General features: G+C 48.6%; 1 protein-coding gene across 1 annotated transcript; it reads right to left on the reverse strand.

The window, feature by feature from the left end:
• Window positions 1–642: 642 nt before the first annotated feature.
• On the reverse strand, window positions 643–6792 carry LOC120697748 (cinnamoyl-CoA reductase-like SNL6). Its single transcript, XM_039981063.1, has 5 exons — window positions 6324–6792; window positions 3917–4092; window positions 1566–1766; window positions 1307–1460; window positions 643–1164 (listed from the first exon to the last, which is right to left on the reverse strand). Exons 1-5 carry the CDS (start codon window positions 6580–6582, stop codon window positions 845–847), a joined length of 1110 nt encoding a protein of 369 aa, XP_039836997.1. The 5' UTR covers window positions 6583–6792; the 3' UTR covers window positions 643–844.
• Between the last annotated feature and the right edge of the window lie 8851 nt (window positions 6793–15643).

Genomic DNA, 15643 nt, shown 5'->3' on the forward strand with positions numbered 1-15643 from the left:
ATTCAGCTGCATCCTCCGTAGGAGCTCATGCAGTCCCATCTCCTTCTTCGCGCCCTCCTCTGGACGACTCCGCCGACATCCTCTTCGCTGCTCCTCAGACTCGAGGGAGGCGAACAGATTATGGCTACTACCCATGAAACCCTAGAACCTCGCCCTCCCGCCAAGGCCGGGCAGCCGAGCAAAGTCAGCCCCTTGGTCAGCCCGAGCAGGAGGAGAGGACAGGTCACGAGAGTAGAGCAGAAACCTTCGACGGCGGTGGAATTGCCGCCGTAGTCGCCGGACCGTAGGTAACCCTAGGTCAAATTATGCCGACGCCAGCATCTGCAAGCCTCTCTTTTTTTTTTTATGGTGCCGTGCGCATGGAAGCACAGGCTGCGCTTGGAAGCGTGGCCGCGTGGGAGGCTGGGGAGCGGGAGCTGCGCGGTGCCCGATTGGCGCTCGACGAAATGCGTAGGCGCGCGGAGGAAGAAGAGAATGCTTTCGCCCATCCTCTCATTTTTTTTCCCTTGACTTGATTCTTGAGTCTTTGCCTCTTTTTGGCCCATCTTGTCCACTGGGCCCTGTAAAAACATGATTGTTGTGTGCTGTCGGCCTGTTTTGTTCGGTCGAAAATTGGTTGATTCTTGGTGACCCATTCTCTGCTTCGCTGTGCCGAGTCACCTGCTCGGCTGCTCTACTGACCATTGCCGATCAGTTCTCCGCTGGCGGAAATTGTTGTCAGGTTGTACAACATCCTACCTAGCAAAGCTTTATTGACGCATCAAACTATGTACAATGTCACACCAGCATGAGCTCTCTCCTCTTCTATTCACATCCAGACAACTCGCCCCCCGACCCCACCATTTCACTCGTACGACACGGGGAAGTAGGCGTCGTAGGTGCACCTCCTCCGCGCGGACATGAGCGCCGTCAGCTTCCGGTTGCAGAGCTCGAACCGCGCCGCTCGCTCGTCGGGCGCCGCGGGAGCCCTGCCGGCGGGGGCGCGGAGCCCCAGCTGCCGCTGCAGCTCGGCGAACTCCTCGGCCCGCCGGACCACGTGGTCGTAGCAGATGTACCGCCCGCCGGCCGTGCCGTTCATCTCCTCGTACACGCGGACGTGCGCCTCCGCTACCCTCTCCACGTTCGCGGTGGCCAGCAGGCCTTCGGCGAGCATGGCGTGCGCTCCTGCGATCATACACACGCGTCGCAGGTTCCATCAATGTGGTGAATTCGAATTACTATGGCCATTTACCCATTGTTAAGAGTCTTAGCTACTGCATGGTGATTCACTGGACTGACGATGTCACGATGGCAGTAGAGTATAGACCTTTGAGGTAGGCAATGGATGGAGTAGGATTCCGCCTCCGGAATCCTGGCCCGGTTACAAGTGCAGGGCATATGGTCACTAGCTTCAGGTCTGTTCCCCGTGCCGCCCTCCATGCCGCCTTTTCCGCCATCGTCTTGCCAAGTGAGAACCACAGCTGCAAATGTTTAAGCCCCATCGTTAACACATTCTGTAGCCATCAAAATGGGGGAGGTATTTTCAACAATCAATACAGCCGTGGTTTTGCTGTCTTCCTACTTACCTTGCTGTCGCGACAGAGGCTCTCGTCGCTCCAACAGTTCTCATCAATGGTGGTTGGGAACCTGCGGTCACGGGCGTAGTTTTGCCTCCAGACACATGCCAACAGCGACGAGGTGAAAACGCACTTCCTCACGGACTCTGTCCTCACACATGCTTCGACAACGAGCTCTGCTGCTTTGGCTTCCAAACGTGCCATGTGTTTCTGTTGACATCCACATTCAGAAGTTTTGTAAAGCCACACATTTTGACATCATAGCTACAACACCATTCATGAAAAGTCCAAATGGAGTATTTTAGACACCAAAAAAGTAGGTGCGATGGTGTGATGTGAACCAAAGGTTAGGAGGTTACTAAAAAGTTGCTTAGATTAGTTTAGTTGGTATTATTATTTTTCTTTTTCTTTTTCTTTTTTTGTGTGGCTGTATTTAATGTTCTAGGGCACACTGTTATAGTTTTTTCTTATGAGGTTGTTTGTAATACAATATCTTTGCCAATTCTTTTCTTATAACTTTTTTTTGGGGGCGGGGGGGGGGGGGGGGGGGGAGTATTAATACAATATTTGGCATTACTACTCCCTCCGTTTTTACTTACATGTCGTATTAAATTTATTCTAAGTGCATACAACTTGGCTCCTGATCACAGGGAGAATCATTGTGTTTATCTAGTTGTGCATACAACTTGTTTGTGCTAGTGCCTCGTAGCAAGTTCGTGCGTGCAGAAAAAAATCAAGAGCAACAGGATCACTGCAATGTAAAGGCAAAAATGTATCTCATGATTATAAAAATTTAAGTGGCATATCGTAAAAAGCAGGTACAAAAGTAAAATGGATCTGGTACGGAATGAGAAAAAAGGGGGAAATGGACCGCCTAACTAATGGGTTTGATTGAGTCAATTTTGACTTAGAAGCTGTTCGGTGAGGGCACTGTTACTACTACAACTGAAAAGAAGGCATGCTCAACTGTCCGTACTGTTTGTCAACAAGATGAACTTTCCACTGCAACCGAAAGAGCAATTGGATGCCTTTCATGTCTATGTTCAAATGTTAAAGAGGACAACAACCCAGCACATACATAGGCTACACATACACATGTACTGAGCATACGGACTTCGTCTTTAGGCTACATGCTATGGAATCGCATGCCAGAAAGATGTTTTGAAACGCATATGTCTAATCCAGCTTAAATAAAGATATAGAGATGTTTGGCAATGTATAAAGAAAGAGTTGCATCCATATCGCTGACGAGGCTGCTAAAGTAAGGGGTGGCAGTAGCAACATCAGACGTGGTCTAATCGAGTCTCCACTAGATCAATCTGAGTGGATTTGGTAGTTGCACTTTGCAACACTTGCACAATAATATAACAACAAAATTGCAACCACTTAAAGCTTAAATTTGAACAAATATATTTAAGTCATTTCCAGCATCCAGGTGTATATTTGGAGTTGCAAAACATTCACCTACCACCACTTTCTTTGTAGTAGGTATCCTTTCATCCCTTAAGTCAAAGGACATCAGGTCGCTTATCGCCTCTGATAGGTCAATCAATTACAAAATCAAACCGTGGTAGTCTCGGGAACATTCTAAAACAACGGCTAATGGTAGGAACCACTATCTGAGGGGAACATCGTGCCAAAAAAAATTCTATATAATAGTTAGATTAGTGGTCTACGTTCCTAGTTTAGAAAATTCAGAATCTCCCTTGCGGGCCTTGCTCAGATCTAAAATAGGAAAGATAACTTGTAGAGTTGTAGTAATATGCTGCAAAGGATACCAATGGCCCCAGTCAAGCCATATCGTTCTAAGGTGTGCATGCCATCGTTAGTTCATAGTTCATACTGCAATCTTGCCGGACATAGTGAGTGGTGATCATTTTAACCAATCAGAACTTTTTTTTCCAGTCTTAAAAAATTAGCAAGATTGTTCTAAGCTAATCAGTAGCTGCAATTTACATGGCGATGCAAACCATTAGGTCTGAATTTTAAATCTCTTCCATGACATCTGACTGACTTTTTAGCCATGTCTCATGATATAAGCCTTTGTTTTAAAATTAGTGCCCACAAATCTTTTAATTTAGGTTTAACGAGTTGACATCTACCTATATTCCATAATGTGCATCTCTAGTCTTCCTTGACAAGGATAATGCAAAGCTTCTGTGTTAACACATGTTGAGAAGCAGGAGCATAACACTATTAAAAGTTTAAAAACCAAATCTTATTTCACATATAAACAAAAAGAAAAGACTAATATATCTAGCCTACTTTTGCACATATGATTTCAGGGATATAAATACCAAGTACTCTGTTAAAAAACGAGTACTGACAGTATGAAAATCAATCCAAGTCAAGTAGCTCACCGTGTAACCGGAGATGCCGCCTGGATCCACAAGTGATGAAGTGTGAAAGACACCGACACAGCCATCGAAAGCTTCATGCAAGCTCACTGGGTCCATCACATTTGCCATCACGGTCCAAACCCCGTCCCTTCCATTCTCACCAAACATCTCCATCTCCCGCAGCTTGTCAAGGTCCTCTATGTTAGCAAAACAAAGTAATAGACACATAAAAAGCTACTCCAATTTGACAGAAAGTTCAGTAAGGCCGTTTTTGTAAAAGGAATGTTCCCATTCATGTCAACAAGCATAATGAGTAAAAGTAACATATCGAGTTTGGAAATCACAAATGGACAGTTTTTAATATCTCTTAAACTGTTTAAGAGATCATTTTGTTTGGAACTGACAATGTATCATTATCTGATCAAGCATTGCATGGAGTAAATCTAGTTTTTTTACCTTGTCGTATCATTTCTGAGTAAGATTTTGTATAAAAACGCATGCAGGTTATGGTCACAACAGTCTTATTCCAAGAAGGTGAAAACTGCCTCTATACATACACCTCAAAGTAATCAAGTTGGAATATTATGTTCTCAAACGGCAAATAATTAGTACCACTTTACTTTTCCAACTAGCATATCCCAAATAAGCATTATGAAATGCCATAGAAACCAGAAAATCATTTTGCACGCAACATCTATAAAATTAGAAGATAGCATCATGTTCCCTGGTATAATTTTTACTCTTATTTGTGCATAGTATTAGTAAGTGTGCTGATGCATATTTATTGAAGGAGAGAAAAAGTGAAGGTTTTATAGAATGCTTAGAGAAGGATACAAGACCAGATTGGGGTGTGTGTGTGTGTGTGTGTTTTTTTGGGGGGGGGGGGGGTGTCATGTCACACAAACTTATGCGCAGATACAACAGAACAAAATCATCTGTGGAAAACCTTTATTTCATAAACTTGTCCCATGGTTTTTTTCAATCCTATTTGGCAAGCTATTAAAAATAACAGGCGCTATGGGAAAAGACATGATGCATCAGCTATCAGTTAGTATCGAATTAATTGCCTTGATGGTCCTTTCAGTGAGGTGGTAAGATGAAGTGATCTTATCAGTGCACTGTCACCAAAGAAGAATGCCTTATCAGAAATAACTCCTATGCTCCCCAATGGTAACAAAGAAAAGGTTTGTGTCTCCCACAAAGGCAATAGTATTTTCATGCAATTGAACAAAATTTTGGAACATAAATTGGTTTATGCAAGCCTAACATAGTTGACAAATCTTTTACTGATGTTCTTGATGCAGCCTTGGGCAAAGTTGATTAGTATATGGTGACATGTTCTACACTGCTGGAAACAGAATAAATTTAAAACTAACATGTTCAGCCTCGAAAGGAGTGAAATCGTAAGAGAGAAACATGGGAAGTCTCTTTTGCATGACTAGGCAGACTCTTGCCGTGCAAAGAGTCTTGCAGGTTCAGTTTGACCATAAGGGCTACGCAGATTTCCTGTGGTCCAGGGAATCTTCATTGGTGAAATATCAGGTTATCAACTACTGCAGGTGATGTGGTCATATGGCCTGGACCAACTATGATGCAACGTTCAACTAAAACTGCATAATTGCAGCAGAAAACCATATAGTAGGAGTCAGCATTATGGACACATCACTGCTGGTACCTTAATTGGCACGAAAATGGGCATATGCTAAATAACTTGTGTCAATAAAAGAAAGCACGGTTTTGCATCACGAAACGTGGAGGTACAAGTACTACTATCGTTCGTGCAAAGTACAAACCCATGTTACTAGGTAGAAATTTATTCCAACAAAATCACTGGAAGGTTTCTCAAGCTTGTAGACAGGCACAAGCACCTCAAGTGGGGGATTTTCCACCAATCCACAGGCAACACACCGAGCATACACCAAAGCATACGGATAGAAAACAGGAGTTCCACAACACAGACAACGGACGCACAACTACAAGAAGTATAAGAATATTTTTTTATAAACCTAGTTTTAAAATGGAACAAACAGAAGTCAAACACAAACACGAGCACATTCTAAACTAACCTTCACTCTTGAACCTATTTTTTCTTACCGCGATTTGGTACTTCCACACAAGAAAAAAAACTACTGCATTACGAAATTTAACTGATTTACTGAACATCTCGTGGCGGGGAAGGGATTCGTAGTCAAGTTTGGCCTATCTTTTTCATCTAAAATGACACAAAAAAGTAGAACGACAGCATTGCAGGCAAGAAGGGGCAGTTCACATTTCCAATCAGCGAACCAATTTTTCAGAAACAGGGGGCGGGCCGCGGGCAACCAACTCCGCAGACGTCCCACCGCAAAACGCGAGAGGGAGAAACGCGCCCGATCCCCAATGCCGAATTGAAGCCCCCAAATTTATCGAGTAAGACCGGCCGACTAACCTTGCGTCTCGAGCGCGAGGCGGACGTTGTACCCGTGGCGGAGCAGCCGGTCGACGACGGCGAACCCGACGAACGACGTGCCCCCCGTGACGCAGACGGTGCGCGCCTCCGCGCCGGCGGCCTCGTCGGCCCGGGCCGCGCGCTTCGCCGCGGCGCCGCCCGGCCTCCGGGCGCCGAAGCCCGCGCCGTGGAGCAGCAGCGCGGCGCGCATCTCCTCCACCTCGGCCTCCAGGCTCTGCGTGCTCCGCAGCACCCCCATGTGCCCCCTCAGCCGCGGCCGCCGCCGCTAATGCCTCCAACTGCTGGCCTGGCCTTGCCTTGGCGCCCCCGCCTCGCCCTGCCGTGGAGTCGAATGCCTCCCTGAACGGAGTGGTGGCGTGGCCGCGTGGTGGGTTTGTGGGGTGGAAGAGCGTAGCGTACTCTGCGGCGGCTGGCGGGATCGTGTCTGCGTGACCGCGTGTGTGATCGGTGGGTGGAGGGTCGCGCGTGAGGTGTGGATATATAAAGCTGGGCCGGGCCTGCGCCGTGCCCTGGTTTGCCGGGACCGGTTTGCCGTTGCTGCCACACGTCACATCAATCGCATCGGCTTCGGCTGAAAGAAGGCGGCTTTTTATTTTTATATTTTTTTAAAACGTTTTTTACAAAAAATATATTTTCGGTTTCACATTTTACAGTTTTATAGTTCTATCGCCCGGCATGGGCGATAGGGACCTATATATAAATAAATATAATTTTTTTTGTGCGAAGGCTCCTGGCGGGAGCTTGCCGCCCCCTGCCGTGCGGCAAACAGCCCCCCGCCAAATATAAAAGCTGAGCCCCATCCCTCGCACCCTCGTTTCCTGCCCACGAGATCCAGAGAGGGGAGAGGGAGAGAGGAGGGGTGAGGGAGGTAATTCCACCGGCGAAGCCATGCCGGATTTTGGATCCGAACCGCAGATAACCAATATTTATCAACTTTCTCATTGAAATTTTTTTGTATGTTTAATTCTGTGATTAGTATTTTTTATTATTGCAAGCACTTAGGGTTCGGATTAGTGGTTATAATTGAAGCCATACCATGCTTCTAGATATTAGATTAATTAAAATAAAGTCTTTGGATGGCCAGATATATCGAGCAATGTGGCGTTTCAAGTTCATTACGGTGACTTCTATAGAATTAATCATGATTCCTATATAGTAAATCTATCAGCATTGGAAAGAAGACAGTGCAGTCTAGATAAACCCTTAGAGAGGAGTTTTGAGTCCATACGGAAATGTCTTCACATGAAGTTCAATGTGAATCCAAAGACCCATTTGCCGTATGTAGTTGTGCACGACACACCTTCCAATGTATTTGTTTGTAAAAAACTAAGTATATTGTGTATGTAGTATGCCTAAATGTCTTGTTTAATTAGTTGGCAGTGCGTATTTCTATAGAATTTGGTTGTGATGAATGAAACCTTCAATGTAATATCTTATGTGGTATCTTGTTTAACGTTCAATTTAAATTTCGTTTATTGTATCAAATTGGTTAGCCCCAAATGCTTGAACACATGGTTTGTGGCCACCTTTAGCACAAGCACCAATTAAACAAATCAAATAATTCTGAACGACAACTCTACTTGACCCAACCCAATCATGGAACCACACGAGGTTCAATGTTCATAAAAAAATATTATCATTGGAATTACCTCCCTCACCCCTCTCTGGATCTCGTGGACAGGAAATAAGAGTGCGAGAGAAGAGACTCAGCTTTTATATTTAGGGGGGAGCCTGCCACCCCCTGCCGGGCGGGCGGGCTGCCTGCCGCCCCTCCATCGGGCGGCAGGTGCCTGCCGCCCGACAGGGGGCGGCAGGCTCCCACTAGGAGCCTCCGCGTAAAAAAATTATATTTATTTACATGTAGATCCCTGCCGCCCCCTGGCGGGCGGTAGGAGTATAAAATTGTAAAATGTGAAACCGAAAATATATTTATATAAAAAAGTTTTTAAAAAATATAAAAATAAAAAAGCCGCCTGAAAGAAGAACAGGCGGATCGGCTTTATCCGTACGAGCGACGCACCTGGGCCGTTCGGCTGGGCTGTAGTGTAGTGCCTCTCACCCAAGTGGGGGAAAAGTCATAGATGACCACTAGCGCTCACGTAATCACGTCCCATTGGCTCAAAAGAAGCCCTTCAGAAACAAGACGTTTCTTTATTTTTTTTTCGATTCATTCAAGAATCATGACGTTGATGACGTGCGGTCAGATATACCATCCAGTTTTTTTTTTACCGAGCTTCACGTCTCGCGCCAGCTCCGCCGTTGGCCGTTTTTGTCCCCGTCCTGAAAGTCTCACATGATTGGTGTGAGAAAGAGATGTCAGATGTGCGAGGCATTACTAGAAGCGCTTGATCTTCCAGAAGGAAGCTACGCTGGGAAACAAAGCGGAGGCCCAAAGGGTCTCTTCTATCTACCGCCCTGCCCCTCCCTGATGTTTCCTAATGTTTACTTTTCTCATATTTAAGCAAGTGTGTTTTTTGAGGGAACATATTTAAGCAAGTTGAAAGGGCGAAAGGGGAAGGAGACACGGAGTGATTAGGAAACGTGTTTTTGCGGAGCGCTTCAACGTGTGCTGGTGCTGCTGCGACCATTTGGTGCGCGCCATGGCATGGCACGGGCGGTTGCGCGCAATTCCTTTTTGACCCGAGTCTGAACCCCCAAGGATTCTCTGGAAGCAGGGAGCCCAATCACCAACCTCGCAGCTAACGACCTGCACCAGCGACCAGCAAGCTCGCGCGTCTGCAAATGACACTTCCCCTCGCCGCCGAGTGACTTGCCCCGTAGTCCTCATGCTCCGGCTTGACTAGTCGATTTCCTCCGACCAGGCACGGCAGGCGTCCGGCTCGAGCCGAGTTCTGGCCGCGCAAGGCGCGCCGGCGGGCCAGCAGGTGGCTGGTGGAGTGGTGGTGGACCGGGCGCCCCCGGTGTTCTGAATTTCCCGCGGGAAGTGATGGGCCCCGCTTTATCGGAGAGCTCCGAGGATGAGATCGTTTGTCCTCGGCGGCCGCCGGCCGAAAGCCGTGGGATTCAGGGGCGGGAAACGGATTTCTCTGACGACAGTGCCTGGACGTTACATCGCCGCGCCCAAAAAGGGGACCTTCCCCGCTGCGCTGGGCACTGAAGATGGCAAATCTGTAAAGCAACGTTTCAACCTGAAGAAAAGGAACCAGCGGAAGGATCAGGCAGGCTCAGGGATATACACACACGTTCATGCCTGGTAGGGAAATGGGCACGATATGACTTGTGCGATACGAGATGGTGACCAGCAGCAGCCGCTCTACCAGGGAGGCGAGCACCGGAGGCGGTCAGGCGGAGAAGAACGCGAAATGAATGGCCAACGGAAACGGAGACCGGGGATGCCGAAGCTCAGTGCCTGTGCCTTGCGACGCGGGGGCAGTGCTTGCTATACCCTACGATCAGACGTCAATCAGACCACCAGCCTTCCCCGCGACCCCGCCGCTGACATCAGGGGTAGAAGAAGAACGCAAAGCGGCCAACGGAGACGTGCAAACTCAGGAATTTCCCCTGGAAGCCCCCTGTTTTCTTTCATGAGATGTTGACATGTAACTCCTCCAGTCAGTCATGCTTGAGGCCCTGTTCGGGAGGGCTCCCGCCGGCTCCCGCTCCGGCACTGTAGCGCCACTGTAGTGCGGAGCCGGCGGAGCCACCCAAATCGGGCTTCGGTGGCTTCGTTGAACAATGCGCGATGTCAGTGAGAGAGGAGGGAAGGGAGAGAGTGAAGCCGCTTCAATAAACAGTGTGCTACAGTATTATGCGCAGTGGAGCCGGAGCCGCTGAGAGCCGTCCCAAACGGGGCCTGAGTATGAATTCTTTGCAGATCTTCAGAGTCCGCCATTGATTTTTTTTCGGAATTTCTATCAATAACCCGGTTGTTTTGTTGATGTATTTTCACTCGGTTTCCTACGGTGGTGATGGCTTGGAGATTCGTGCTGCTACTTTGTGGATGTTTCGGTCCTTCATTTGTGGCCTGTTTTTGTTTCTGTGTTCGGTTCGGCCCATTTGCCCATTTTGCAGCTCGATTAGCTCCGTCGTTGCCTCGTGAGTATGGGTGGGCACAAAACCCTAAACCCGAAGTCCGAGCCCGAACCCGAAATACCCGAACCCGAAAAATCCGAAACCTAATTCGGGTTCCAACCCACGGTACCCGAAATTATTACCGGTAATTCAGGTATTGGACCACGGTACCCAAAAAACCCGAACAACCCGAAAAACAGCCCAGCCCAAGTTTGTTTCATTGCAGTTTCAGCCCAGCCCATCAAGCTCCACCCTAACCCTAGGCAGCCCATCAGCCGCCCAGCCCAGCACACCCCCACGCCACGCACCGCACCTCTTCCCCAGACCAGAACCCGCGCCGCCCCAGCCCCCAGACCCCTGCGCCAGCCCCAGCAGTGCAGTCCCCTAACCCTAGGCGGTGACCGGCGAAGCCCCTTCTCCCCGTCGCCGCCACCCGCCAGCCCCCGTCTCCCCGTCTCCAGGAGCGAGTCCGCGCCCGCCGCATCCGCCTCCTCCACGCCCCGGCTCTTGCAGTCCCGGCGGCGGCGGCGGCAGGTGGCCAGGAGCTTGAGTCCGCGGCCGCCGGCGCCGGATCTGCCTCCTCTCACGCCCCCGGCTCCCGCTTCAGGCTCCCGCAGTCCATTGGCGGCGGCGGGTGGGGCCTCGGGCCTTCGGCGGCGGCGGCGGCAGTCGAGTTCGGGCGCGTCTCCTCCGCCACGCGAGCCGCGAGCACCTGGCTGCCCAGCATGCCTACTCCGCCGCGCGCTGGGAGCCCAGAGCCGCGGGGGCCGGCAGCCGGTCGGCCGCAACGCATGCGCAGAGGGACGGCGTCAAGCTCGAGCGGTGGCGTATTGCACGGGGTGGTTCTGGTTCGGGTTGTTCGGGTAGACCCGAACCCGAACCCGAATTTTCGGGTTCTTCTTTTCTCTAGCTAATTTCGGATAGTATTTTTGGAAACCCGAAATACCCGAAACCCGAAATACCCGACCCGAAATTTTCGGGTAACCCGAACGCCCAGCCATACTCGTGAGTACTGATGATGATGTGCGGCAGCCTCCAGGGGATCCCTTAGCTGGGCAAGGATGGCCGGTAGTAGCAAGCTCATCAGTGTCGGCTAGTTTTGGGTCACCATTAGTTGATGGATGAGGTAGCTGAAGAGGCACATTCGCGAGGATAAAAGGAGTGCGTCGATCAACGCCAAATTCATCGTGGACGCGTCGAAAATCACCAGGTTCGTGATAATTGATGTCTTTCCCTGGGGTTCAAGGTGATCTCGAGCAGACGAGCAGGATGTTGGAGGGACATTCACGAGCTGTCCATTCCACTGTGACCGTGCACAATTCTTCTTCAAGCTCCCTGTACGTGGCACCCGTCGGCCATCGAGCAACCTTCTACACCTCTGATTTCACACAATGATGTTTGTTTGCATAACGTACTTCATGCAATGTGGATTTTTCAATTGTTTTGGGGTAACCTAAAATACTAAACCGTTTTTCCAGCAGCTCTATAAGATTGGATACACCTAAGAGCACAGTCTGCATTCGTTTCAGGAAAAAAAAAAAGAGCCCAGCCCTCAGTCCGCATTGTATGCTTCATTTAATCTCTAGTTAGTTTTCAATGTATTTCTTGTGTTTTGCTTATTGCTGTGTTTTTTCATCTTCCAGATATAAATAAGATGTCATCAGTAATGTTTATTTTTTTTGTTCTAATATCTGATATATACCTTACTGGTGTACGATTTTTTGCTCATATTAGTGTTATTGTTGTTCTTACTACATGTTGAGTGTTGCTATGTAATTTGAGTGATTTCTCTTTTCATTGTCACTCAGTTTTTATCTGATTGATGTACTTAGCTTATTTGATTGAAAAAAATAGCTTTATCACTCAGTTTTTCCTTTTCTTTTAGACTAGACTTGACATGCTATTATCTTATTGGGAAAATTGGAAAGAAGCCATTACAATTCTCACAGTTTGGAGATACGCCATTGGAATTCAGGTAATTGGAAAAACGCCATTACAATTCTCTATCTACCACAGCCAAGCCATTATGTTCCTCTCCCACGTACATGGGCCCACCTGTCAGGTCAGGTATTGTCGTATGTTCCCGTATTGCCCCTGGGCCCAACTGGATGAGGCTCCGCCCGTGGATAAGGCTCCGCCCGTGCGGCTGTGCCTCGTCCTCCCGTTCCCTGTCCGCGACCGCAGGGGTCAGACGCCGCCGGCCTGCCCTCACTCCCAGCCGCCTGCTCCCGCCGGCGGGTGGCCGCGCCTCCATCTTCCCGCGCTCTGCTGACCTGGCCCGAGCCTGGTCGCGCCGCCGCGTCCTGGTGCCCGAGCCTGGCCGCGCCGGTCGCCCGCTCGCGGTCCCCCCGGCTGCTCGCGCCGCCGCCGACTGCTCGTGCCGCCGACGACCCGCGCGGCCGCGGACCCGCGGCGCCGCGGGAGAGCCTGGCCGCGCCGGTCGCCTGCTCGCGCTCCCCCCGGCTGCTCGCGCCGCCGACGACCCGCGCGGCCGCGGACCCGCGGCGCCGCGGGAAGGTGGCCCATCCTGACAGCGCCCCCCGCCTGCTCGCGCTGCCGCCTTCCCGTTCTCGCCCTCCTGCTCGCGTCGCCGGGAGGAAAGGGCCGTAGCCGTCGGTGCGCGCCCCGACCTGGCAGCGTCGCCGGCTGCCCGCGCCCAGGCCTTCCCGCGGCTGTGCTTGCTCGCGCCGCCGCCGCCTGGCAGCACCGACTTGCCGCTCGCCCCTGGAGGTGGTGGAAGATGCAGCCGTCGGGCTCAAGCAGCTCCACAAATTGGGGGATGCACACGGCGCCGATGTCCCAACTTGCGATGTGCTCGGTGTGCGGCGTTCAATTGATCCGAATCAGAAGCAAACAGCTGGAAACTTACGGCCAATATTTCGTCAAGTGTCCGAACAGCATTAGAGTATGTCGATTTGTCTTTGTCTTATGATTTCCATTTGTGGATGAATTTGATGCGGCAAGCATTTCATGCAGGGTGACCCTAGAACTTGTAGAGTCTTCATGTCCATGGCGCAGTACGAAGGATACGAAGCACATCACAAGATGATCACTGGGCCTTCCAGTTGTGGTGGTTCCACCGAGTGCATTGTTGATGAGAAGCAACAACTTGCTGAACTGAAGCATAGACTTGACAATGTGGTCACTGATATCTGTGAACTGAAGGTGCAAGTGCAGAAGCTCAAGATGGATTACTTTGGGACCCATTACTTTGTCATAGTAGCTGTGTGTGTTGGTGTAGCTTTGGGATGTCTGATGAGCAAACTTTGGAAGTGAATCTGTGCATCTGTGAATTTGTTACCAGTTGTGTGTAATGTAAGCTTGAACTAGAATTGTGTCAGATGTATTGACTATTTTCTGCTAATTGAATCTATGAACAATTGTGTCACTTGTCAGATATATCTTTACTTCATTTGAGGAACTAAATACAGGAACTTGGTAACAGATATATGGACACTGGAATTGAATAAAATGCAGGAACATATGCCATATCACAGGAATTAGTTCATAGGTCATACACGAAGTAGTACATAGGTCATACAGGTTCACAAATATTTCATAGGCCATACAGGTTCACAAATATTACAAAAGACGTTAATTTGACAAGTTCACAAATTATTTGACTGTCATGGAGCTTGATTCACCTCAACAAAAGAGGTCCTTAAGGCTTTTCACAACCTTTGGTGAAGGAGCAGCAGCATCCCTCTTCTGCTTCTTCTTGGCGGCTGTTTTCTTTTTCTTGGGAGTTTTTTTCTTTTTGTTTGCTGCCTTCTTCGTCTTCACCTTGGATGGTCCAGGAGCATCATCCTCTGGTTTCTTCCTGTATGTACATATAATCATGTTACCATAAATAAAGGGAGGAGAAGTAAAATACCATAAATGAAGTGAGAAGGTTACCTTTTCTTACTGGGCGCCGTCTCCCCATCTTCTCCCACCATACCAAGCTTGCATGTCTTGGCGAAGTGTCCAAAACCTTGACATCGACTGCATTTCACTTTCTTTTTGTTGGCATTTTTCTCCAGACAACCTCTTGTCCTTTGCACCTTTGGCCTTCCTGGTGCTCTACCCAACAAAGGTGGGTACACCTTGAAACCAAGATCAACTTCAGGCCACTGTGACCTGTCTGGCATTGCTTCCACTCTTCCTGCATAGGCAGTTCTGAACAGTGCAACTGAGTAGAACTCATGCACAAAGTCATCAATCTTCATACCTCTATTAGAACATATCCATGCTAAGGCATGCTTGCATGGCTTGCCAGTTATTTTCCATTCTCTGCATGAACAACTCTTATTTTTCAGATCCACTGTATGCCTCTTTTGGTTATTCCAGTCATCAAGCAGTGTCACCTCGGCAAAGTGCTCATCACTTGTGGCAACCTTGACAACCTTTAGATTGTTGCTTATAAGATTAAGTTCCTTCTTTACAGCTGGTAGGACACCATCAGCCCATTCATTTGCAATCTTCTTTCTAATGTATCTTTTCTCCATTATCAGCTCCCTTAACCTGTCAACTAGCTCGTGTAGAAGAAGCCCTTTCATGTGCTTGATTTGAGAATTAAAACTCTCAGACACATTATTAGTTAAGTAGTCACATTTGCTAACATATGAGAATCCACATCTATACCATATCCTGTTATGATTCTGTTCAAGGTACTCAATGGCCTCAGGAGCAAAGTCAAAAATTTTCTTCATATGCCACTTGAACATGCCTTCTGTGTAGTTCCTTGCAGCAGGATAGAGATGTTCAGTGAAAACATCCCCAGAGTAATGTTTCATGAAGTTGCTATACATGTGTCTCATGCACTCCCTATTCTCAGCATGTGGAAAAACAGCCTCTATAGCTTTCTCCAACCCTTTACAAGCATCTGAACATAAGACAAGTCCTGGTGGGTCTCCTATGACTGTATGCAAATTCTCAAGGAACCATGTCCAGTTGTCCTCATTCTCTGTGTCAAAAACACCATATGCAATATGGTATAGCCAGTTATGCCCATCAACACCTGTTGCTGCAGCCAACTGTCCTGTGTATTTACCATGCAGGAAAGAAGCATCCACTCCTACAAAGGGTCTACATCCAGCTAAGAATCCATCAACACATGGCTTCAAAGCAACAAAAATCCTCTTAAACCTTGTCTTCCCACCAATTTTCTCTACCTCAATTTGTACGCGACTTCCAGGTGAACTTAGTTCCAATTGAGCAGCCCAGTTGAAAATCAATTGGAAACTTTCCTCATACGTACCATGAATTTGATCTAAGGCTAACTTGAG

This window comes from Panicum virgatum, chromosome 3K, assembly GCF_016808335.1.
Source record: "Panicum virgatum strain AP13 chromosome 3K, P.virgatum_v5, whole genome shotgun sequence".
NCBI classification, from domain to species: Eukaryota; Viridiplantae; Streptophyta; class Magnoliopsida; order Poales; family Poaceae; genus Panicum; species Panicum virgatum.

What these genes read in the sequence shown, in the direction of transcription:
- LOC120697748 (XM_039981063.1), bottom strand. Translation starts at nt 6,582, where the DNA reads ATGGGGGTGCTGCGGAGCACGCAGAGCCTGGAGGCCGAGGTGGAGGAG. An exon ending in GCCTCTGTCGCGACAGCAAG is followed by an intron (nt 1,461 to 1,565) that starts GTAAGTAGGAAG and finishes AAACATTTGCAG; the next exon opens with CTGTGGTTCTCACTTGGCAA. An exon ending in ATCCATTGCCTACCTCAAAG is followed by an intron (nt 1,165 to 1,306) that starts GTCTATACTCTA and finishes GTATGATCGCAG; the next exon opens with GAGCGCACGCCATGCTCGCC.